Source organism: Perca flavescens, chromosome 11, assembly GCF_004354835.1.
Source record: "Perca flavescens isolate YP-PL-M2 chromosome 11, PFLA_1.0, whole genome shotgun sequence".
NCBI classification, from domain to species: domain Eukaryota; kingdom Metazoa; phylum Chordata; class Actinopteri; order Perciformes; family Percidae; genus Perca; species Perca flavescens.
The window spans coordinates 2,213,069-2,222,517 of record NC_041341.1 but is presented as its reverse complement, the minus strand read 5'-3'; the positions used below and the strand labels follow the sequence as shown (position 1 = coordinate 2,222,517).

At 38.7% G+C, this 9,449-nt stretch overlaps 1 protein-coding gene across 3 annotated transcripts; it reads left to right on the top strand.

The window, feature by feature from the left end:
• The first annotated feature begins 490 nt into the window (after positions 1-490).
• LOC114563949 (galactose-specific lectin nattectin) lies at positions 491-9,384 on the top strand. Of its 3 annotated transcripts, none has more exons than XM_028590987.1 (8): positions 491-528; positions 1,188-1,250; positions 1,520-1,544; positions 3,094-3,144; positions 7,993-8,075; positions 8,469-8,603; positions 8,775-8,886; positions 9,034-9,384. In XM_028590987.1, exons 2-8 carry the CDS (start codon positions 1,188-1,190, stop codon positions 9,093-9,095), a joined length of 531 nt encoding a protein of 176 aa, XP_028446788.1. In that variant the 5' UTR covers positions 491-528; the 3' UTR covers positions 9,096-9,384. The 3 variants fall into 3 exon arrangements, with proteins under 3 accessions (XP_028446788.1, XP_028446787.1, XP_028446789.1); XM_028590986.1 differs by having other exon boundaries at positions 3,073-3,144; XM_028590988.1 differs by lacking the exon at positions 3,094-3,144.
• The last annotated feature ends 65 nt before the right edge of the window (positions 9,385-9,449 follow it).

Sequence of the window (9,449 nt, the reverse complement as noted above, 5' to 3'; positions counted from 1 at the left end):
GCTGCTAAAATGATTAACGTATGCAGATGCTAACAAGCTGTTCCTTTATCAGAATTGCAGCTCTGTTCCATTCATCTTAGATTAGTAGTATAAGTACAGCTATGTATCGTTTTGTTTATGTAAAAAGTAATTGTGTCACATAAATGTAGTATACAATGAAAAAAAGGCAATACTTGATTAATGTACAAGGATGTTGACATGCAGGCTGCAATTTGTTAATGTTTCACCTCTAACTGGAGCATAATTGTGTAATAAAAGTGTTTACTTGTTCCGTGATCCTTTCCAAGCATCGCCATGTTGATCATTGATTCAAACATGTTTTTTAGGTATCATGATTTTCAGATGCCACGCGGCTTGATAAGGGTCTCTCTCAACTGAAATAGAGGGGCGGAACTTGAAGGGTCATGCAGGCGTAGACGTACTCTCTTGTGGTGCTTTGATAAACTATATAAAGAGTGAATAGCTTCCTTTACTGACAGTCATCAGCTGGTTGTTCTTCTGTGTCAGCCAATCATCCCCTCAGAAAAGGTAATTATATTTCAATTTATTATCACAATTTAACATTTAACATTGACATTTTATATTTTGAGAACACTTTAAATATTAATCTAAATATTAAACCATATTTATATTATTATATATAATACACTTATAACTTGAAATGGTCAAATACAATTTTTTGCTTCCCGATACCGATTCCGATATCTGAACTTGCTTATTGGCCGATACCGAGTACTGATCACATACCAGTGTGTCATATATTTTATTATGTTTTAACAACTGTATACTAATATCCCTGGATGGATGTGATATGATTTCTATCTTTTTTGTCGTTCTGGCTTAGTTTAAACGTTTTGTGAAACATGAACAAACAATGAATGCCAAAGAACTTTCTTTTATTCTCCAGTTTGACAGTCAGTTATAACAGAAAAAGAACAGAAATAAACTACTTTAACGTAGATTTTTTTCGGGCTTTATTACGTGGTATCGGATCAGTACATAAACTCCAGTCCTTCCAGATACCGATACTAGCATTTTTAGGCAGTATCGGAGGTGATACTGGTATAGTATCGGAACATCTCTACTTATAACTAGCAGGATACTTTAATTTGATAAATGGCTCATTAATTGTCTACATTTATGTCCTTGTCTGCAGAATGTTGACTTTGTTTAACGTCTTTCCACAGATGGCATCAGGCTTTCCGTTTGCTTTGTTACTCTGTTTGTCCATCGGACTGTTGGCTCCATCCGTAAGTAAAAACTATGCAACTATTAATTTAAAAACAACTTTATGTGTTGCACATGCAGGATAATGCAGTGGTTTCCCAACCTGTAAGATTATGAGACAGTTATTAAATAATGTTACTAGTTTTAATGTAGGCTGAAACATTAGATAAGTTTGTTCTGTGAAGCTCTTTGGGCTGCATGTTTGTATCAAATGTGCTATATAAATAAAGTGGAGTTGAGTAGTCTTGTAATTAGACTGCTCGTGTTTAAATACGTCTTTTTGTGATTACAGTGTTATGGACAAACCTCCGACACAGGTCAGTGCAGTATCTCTGACTCGTTGCTCTGATTGTATTTGACTTATTTGTTCATATTTATAGTTTTTATTTTTTGAAAATGCTTAGTTTTAGTTTAGTTTTTATTAGTTTTAGTCTTAGTTTGAGTCTTTTTTGTAATATGGGTTATTTCTTGGGGACAAGATTAAAAAAGGTCAGAAAAAAGTATTGTGTAATAATAACTCAACAAAAACATCATACAATTTTAGAAATATGTATTCACAATGTATTCAACAATAACACCAGTACATAAAATGTACATTTGATGATGATCATAAATACAGTATCTCACAAAAGTGAGTAAACCTCACGTTTGTAAATATTTCATTATATCTTTTAATGGGACAACACTAAAGAAAGTACACTGTGTCCAGCTTGTATAACAGTGTTAATGTGCTGTCCTCTCAAAATAACTCAACACACAGCCAATAATGTCTAAACTGCTGGCAACAAAAGTGAGTACACCCCTATTTTAAATGTTCCGACTACACCTCGGATAAAAGCGTCAGCTACATGACATGTAATGTAATGTAAAATGTTAAATTAAAATAGCTCCACATCATCACATACCCTTCACCATACCTAGAGATTGGCATGATTTTATGTTGGTTAGCCTAATAGCTGGTTTGCTTTGCACTGAGAGATGATTTTATGCCAATCTCTAGGTATGGTCAGGGGCGTCGGACTCGGGGTAAAACCAATACTGATTACCAGGGCCCAAAGGGAGAGAGGGCCCTTGAAAAGTCTGTAATATATTTTATTTCACCTGGATATTTTCATTTCCTAATTAAATTTCATAATGCATGTCAGATGAAATGTAAAGTTAGTGTATTGGCAGAATAACTTGGTTGATTGACTGACTACATTTTTGTATACAAAAAAGACTATCTAAGGTCTCACCCACCCCTTGCTAATGCGCCAAATGGTTTGGTCCATCTGCACGCATTTTGTTGATGTTAGTTCAGTTGAGCATCTGGTGGAGCGCAAACTTCTGCTGTAGAAATGTCTTCCTCAAAGAAAGCCAACTCAGGCTACCAAAAAAGAAAGGAAAGACAGGAGGAGGAGAGAAAACAAAATGAAGGGAAACAATTGGTAACTGACTTCTTTTCAAAGAGAGGTGAGCAAAAACTAAAAAACGAAATCCATGGTGCTAAACTGCTTGAATATCTCCGCGACCGTTTAGTGCGCGTTTCAGTGCTAAAAACAAACTGAGACAACCCATTGAAAGTGCAGAACATACACTTTCAAATGATAATTTGGTTATACATGTAATCTAAAGGCTAAATAAATAAACTACACTAACAATGCTGTTTGCATATAACACACCATTGTAATAGCCTAATGTTTAATTCAAATTAATAGGCTATAATGTCTATAATTAGCAATAATAGGCTAATCAGTGTCATAGATAGCTTGGTAGCTCATCGGTAGATACATATTATGTCAACATTATAGTTATGTCAGACTCAGTAGAAGCAGATGTTAACATTGTGAAACACATGGCTCTCAGATTCAGAAATTGTCCCACCAGGGAGTGGAGAAGCAACAGACCCCTCATCCTCCTCTTCGGATTTGAGACAAGGTGAGCAAATATCAAAATTAAAGCAAAGCATGTTTAGCCATTTTGACTGAAAGGTGTTAAGTAACACTAACATCGTTGTGTTTTTGTATTATATTAGGTTAATATCAGATGTATCCTTCATAGAGAAAGATGATGGAGAACATCTGATTGAGGATGATGGGAGTGAAGACAGCAGGGAGCACGAGTGTTGCTCTGAGCACAGTGTGGAAATGAGAGATGAGGAACTGGAAAGTAGGCAGAGCAGTGTAGACCAGTTTTTGCCAGAGGATCCAGGACTATGGCCAGATAAATTAACAGATGATCAGAGAGACACCATAGTATGCAGGCTGGCAAGTAAAGGTACAGAGAAAACAAACAAAATGTAGTAGTAACCACAGTAAAGTAGGCTAGAGAATGTTGAGAAAGGAGGTTTGAAATGTGTGTTATCAGGCTACTCTAAGCATTACAGTTAATAGTTATTACCCTATAAACATTTCATGTGTACATAGGCCCGATTATTATTATTATTATTATTATTATTTTTTTTTTTTTGGGGGGGGGGGGAGAGTTGAGGAACATGGGGACCATCAGGACTGCCTATGCATATGGCCCAGGGTCTTGTGCTACGCCCCTGGGTATGGTGAAGGGCATGTGATGATGTGGGGCTATTTTAATTCCAAAGGCCAAGGGACCTGTAAGGATGCATAGTATCCTGATTCCATGAAATAGCTGGCCTTTAACAATAAACATCTGCCTGCCTCTATGGGAATTTAACATAGGGGTGGACTGACTTTTGTTGCCAGCGGTTTAGACATTAATGGCTGTGTGTTGAGTTATTTTGAGGGGACATCATATTTACACTGTTATACAAGCTGTACACTTAATACTTTACATTGTAGCTAAGTGTAATTTCTTCAGTGTTGTCCCATTAAAAGATATAATGAAATATTTACTCAAATGTGAGGGGTGTACTCACTTTCGTGAGATACTGTATGTAAACCGTCTACACAAGACGCAGCAGGAAGCGCAAAATGTTTTAGTAACTGTGTCAGGAAAAAACCTAAATAGTCAACAGACTAAAGAAGTCATACATCAACATGTGTTTTGAACTTTGGTTTGAGTAAAGTGGCGAACTTTTTGAAGTCAATCGACTCACACAGTTGTGTAGACATCCCAGTATCAACACACATATTAATCCACGCTTCCTCACGCTTTTAGTGTTCATGCGTATTTACTAACCAGCAGCTATCGGGTCGACGTTGAAAGCCCGCCTGTAGTATTCTCTGTTCTCCGGTTGTCTCCGTCATGCTGCCTGGCCCTGGCCCCATACATCCATGCCCTGTACCGAGGTTATATTAGCTTCTGTTTCGGGGGAAGGGGGCTTTGTGTTCTCCTTGCCCTGTCACTGCTTGTTGAGGTAAGCTAGGTTAGCCTCCTTGTGCGCGCTTCTGAAATGTACTTCCCTTGATTGTCCACATATTTTACCACCTTCCACTGCGAGGCACTTGCTTTTATCTGACACAGTCATAATCAGATAGGACTCTGCCACTTTCTTCAGACTTTCGGTACCACTATGATGCCAGGCGAGGGGCACGGACATGTTGTGTTCAATTTGACGTGGAATGTCGGAATTTCCGGGTTCCCAGTCAGAAACTACGTCTACAGCATAGACTGAATAAAACGGGTCTATGTTCGGAAATGTCAACTCTGAAAGATATAACGTTATTTGCTCTGTGAAAGACATTGACAAATGTTATTTCTTTTTAGTTAGTTTTGCAAACAGACATTACAGTTTTAGTTTAGTTATGTTTTTTTTTCGTAATACCTCGTTTATATTTTTATTTCAGTTAACGACAATGTTTTTTCCCACCTAGTTTTTGTTATTTTGTTCGTTTTCGTTAACGATTATAACCTTGGTTTGCACCTCCTTCCTCTTTTCTCCATGTTGGTTTGTCTTAGGTTTTTCAACTTTCTCAAATTTTCAGGGATACCAACATGTTGCTAAATATAAGATCTTAATTCAACCAAAGACCTGAGTTACTCTGCAGAGGAACTGAAGACATTCTCTAGCCTGCCTTGCCATGTCATTTTTACATTTGGGAGTCCATATCAGTACGTCACGTGTTTAACATTAGGTACAACATAAGGCCATTGACCTCGCTGTCCCTGGATGTACGTCCAGATGTTAAAGGAATACGCCACCCTAGCTGTAGATAGGTGGGCCAACACATTTTTTTGTCTCAGTGCAAGAAATTAGTTTGTTTTTTTGTCTTTTGTTGGCTCACTTTTACTCACAACATGCTAACCGGCAACATAGGATTCCATTCACTACGCTAAGCTAACTAGCGGCGGGGCTGCCGGTGTTGCACTGGACCAAAACAATGCATGCACAAAAAATGCGTTGGGCCACCTATCTACAGCTAGGGGTAGACCGTGATAAGCCCTATTTCAACACACGGTGGCATAAAGGAGAATTCTGGTCGATTTCAACATGAAGCTCTGTTGTTTGTAAATTTGGTGTGCTGTCAGTAGCGCGAAAAACGAAAACAATTGGTGTTGCCTACACCGTGTTATCCTCCTGCTAGCCTTAGCACCCGGGAGGCTGAAACAGGGCAGGTTTTAAATGTGCTTTTAGCCTCCTAAAATGTTCGAAATATCATTACAAGTGCCTTCATGTGAAGTGATTCCTCCCGAGTGAACACAGTGAATCTGACTCAAAGAAAGAAATGCATAAAAGTTGTAATAATTCAGCTCTGTTAAGTTCCGGTGGTGAGACGGCAAGACAAGTGCTTAGGGACAAAAATATTTATTAATTTAATGATTAAATAATAATAATAATATCTCTTTTTGGTGTTGCACTTTGTAGATGGTCCCTAAGCAGTCTTGCTGTCTCACCACCGGAATCTTTCCCTATCGGCCACGTAATATATCTTTCCGCGCGCTGCAATCAGTCAAGAGCAGATGTAAGGGAAGTTAAAGGAGAATTCTGGTCCATTACAACAGGTAGCTCTGTTGTTTGTAAATTTGGAGTGCTGTCAGTAGCGAGAAAAACGAAAACAATCGCTGTTGCCTACACAGGGGGTAAGCTTCTCCTCGGAACACTTAGCTCCTATGGCGCCATTTTGATGCTAACATCACACCATCACCCCCACGTTAGAATCCCATTGACTCCCATTCATTTTGGCCCCACTTTGACAGCGAATAACTTTACATCTGAAGCGTTTAAATACTCTATTTGTCCATTGTTTATTTATAAAGAAACACAACAATGTATAAAAGGCTCCATTACCTTGTACCTCACGTTATGGCTCCATAGCACGCGTTTTTGTAAAATTAGTGACAAAAATATTTATTAATTTAATGATTAAATAATAATAATAATAATAATAATAATAATAATAATAATAATAATATCTCTTTTTGGTGTTGCACTTTGTAGACGGTCCCTAAGCACTCGTCTTGCTGTCTCACCACCGGAACTAAACATAGCTTAATTAGCACAACGTTTATGCATTTCTTTCACATCTACTGCAGTTAGATTCACTGTGGTCACTTGGAAGGAATCACTTCACATGGGTAGGCACTTGTAATGACATTTACATGTTTTCAACATGTTAAGAGGCTAAAAAGTTGCCCTGTTTTAGCCCTCCCGGGTGCTAACGCTAGCAGGAGGCACCATAGACAATATATAGAATGGACCAACAGATCCCGTTGCATTTGACGGAGACCAGTGTAGGATATTAGAACTTTTTCAATGATGGCTGAGCGTTACTGCCCAGCCTCCTACTGAGCTTGAAGACGTAGATGTGACGTGAGCAACCTGTCTGAAAGTGTGAAGTCTTCTGGTAGCTGTGGCAAACTGAAATCTCAATCATTCCCAATCTTACAGAGACGGAGAGCGTAGGTATATGTAAGGAGATAACATAGGCACAGGCTAACTAAAATGCTACTTAACATTAGTAATTCAACTTAAACAGCTAATGTGAGTCGAAACTGCCTGTGAGCTTCTCCTGTACTGTACGGTAATTCCTCTACTGTGTGACAGTAAGTGTCGTGGTTATGACACAATCACCACAAACCTAATTTTACAAAAACGCATGCTATGGAGCCATAACGTGAGCTACAAGGTAATGGAGCCTTTTATACATTGTTGTGTTTCTTTATAAATAAACAATGGACAAATAGAGTATTTAAACGCTTCAGATGTAAAGTTATTCACTGTCAAAGTGGGGCCAAAATGAATGGGAGTCAATGGGATGCTAACAGGGGGTTATGGTGTGATGTTAGCATCAAAATGGCGCCATAGGAGCTACGTGTTCCGAGGAGAAGCTTACCCCCTGTGTAGGCAACAGCGATTGTTTTTGTTTTTCTCGCTACTGACAGCACTCCAAATTTACAAACAACAGAGCTACCTGTTGTAATTGACCAGAATTCTCCTTTAACTTCCCGTACATCTGCTCTTGACTGATTGCATCGCGCGGAAAGATATATTACGTGCCCGATAGGGAAAAATTATGTTAGGTTTCTGAAGGAAGGATGGGAGGAGCTTGTAGCAAAATTATCTAAATAATGTATTAATAATACAAACAGAAGACATGCAACGCTGCCTCACAGAAGTTAAAAAACAAAAGCCAGCTTGCTACGGACAGGCAGAGGTCGATCGACTTCACATGCTTCACTCAGTCTGCTGCCGGCCGGCACAATGAAGGTCTCCTCCCTCCTTTATCCAGGGAGCTGAGTGAGCACAAGCAATAACCAACCAAGCTGGAGAAGGGAGGGAGGAGGCACACACACACACACGCAACGAAAAATACAAACTGCTACGTAACAAGAGTCTAACTTTCTCTTTTTTCCAACATTGTCTTGAAGGTTCCTGCCCTCCTGGTTGGACTCATTTCGGCTCTCGCTGTTTCAGTTTCTACTTCCAGAGAAAGACTTGGGTCGATGCAGAGGTACAGCAGTTTTATCGAGACTGTCCTGACCTCTATTTAGATTTCTAGTGGCGGTGTCCTCTAGTGGCCATAGTAGTTATGACAGGAGCAAAAAATAAATCACTTTACTTCCTGCTTTTCTGCCGTCATAACTACTATGGCCTTTAGAGGGCGCCACCACTATAAACCTAAATATGAGTCCTAATTGCTGCTTGAACAAACAACTTATGGGACTGTTTTTTAGGGGAGGACTGTCTCTAAAAGTATTGATACTTTGTTGCAGTAAAAGTCCTGCATTGTCCAAAGTTATGTCAGTGTAAAAATGAGATGTCATAAGATCGCATTTGTTAAAATTGTGATTAGGTTTATGTATTTTACTTAAATGTTTTTAACCTATTATATTGTCTCCATTAGAAAGTCTGCAAGGCCGCCGGTGGGAATCTGGCTTCAGTCCACTCAGCAGAGGAATATGATTTCCTCAAAACCTACATTCACCAAGTGACCGGTGAAAACAAAGTTACCTGGATCGGAGGCTTTGACTCAGTGCAGGTGAGACTTTTATCATCACAGGAAGTGATGTCACTCGTCTCTAAAGGTATGGAGGAAATTAAATTTGATGAAAGAAATAAAGAACAGAAAGAGGAAAAGTACCCTTAATAAAAAAACTAAAAAATGAGGATCGTCTTTTGATTTGACTTTGAACCAATCTTTCTCCTCCAGGAGAGCGAGTGGATGTGGTCTGATGGATCCACATTCGACTACACAAGCTGGGATCCGAATCAGCCTGACAACGAAGGTGGAGTTGAGCACTGTCTTGAGATGAACTATCACGGTAAAAAACAACAACATATAAAACATCTTGTCTTTTAAATAAACATGATGATGCAACAATGACCTCTAAACTTATATCAGGTGGTCATATTTTGCAGTCTGAAAGATAAAAGGTTAGACATTAAAACTCTGGAAAATCTCTCTACAGACAACTGGAACGATTACCCGTGTGATAAAACACGTCATTTCCTGTGCGCCAAGAAGCTGTGAGGCCTCCCGCCATCATGATCTCACTACAGCTCATCTATAATCTCTATCATTGATTCACTTTCAGTTTGTTGTGCAGACAGAAACAGCTCTCTGCTGACAGACTCACTTTCACTTGTTTATTATCTGAGGAGTTGGGAAACGGTTCACATTTGAGTTTTAACATTAGACGGAAACTGAACGTTCTGTGATACAAGAGGAGTTTGTGGTCTGTTGGGTTCTTTATTCATCGGTTTTCCTTCACTTTATAATCAATAAGCATTACAAAATAAAAGACCTATTGTAACAAACAGTGACTGACTTATTGACTGTTGTTTACTTTAAAGTGACAAATAGTTATAGAATTGTGTATAATAT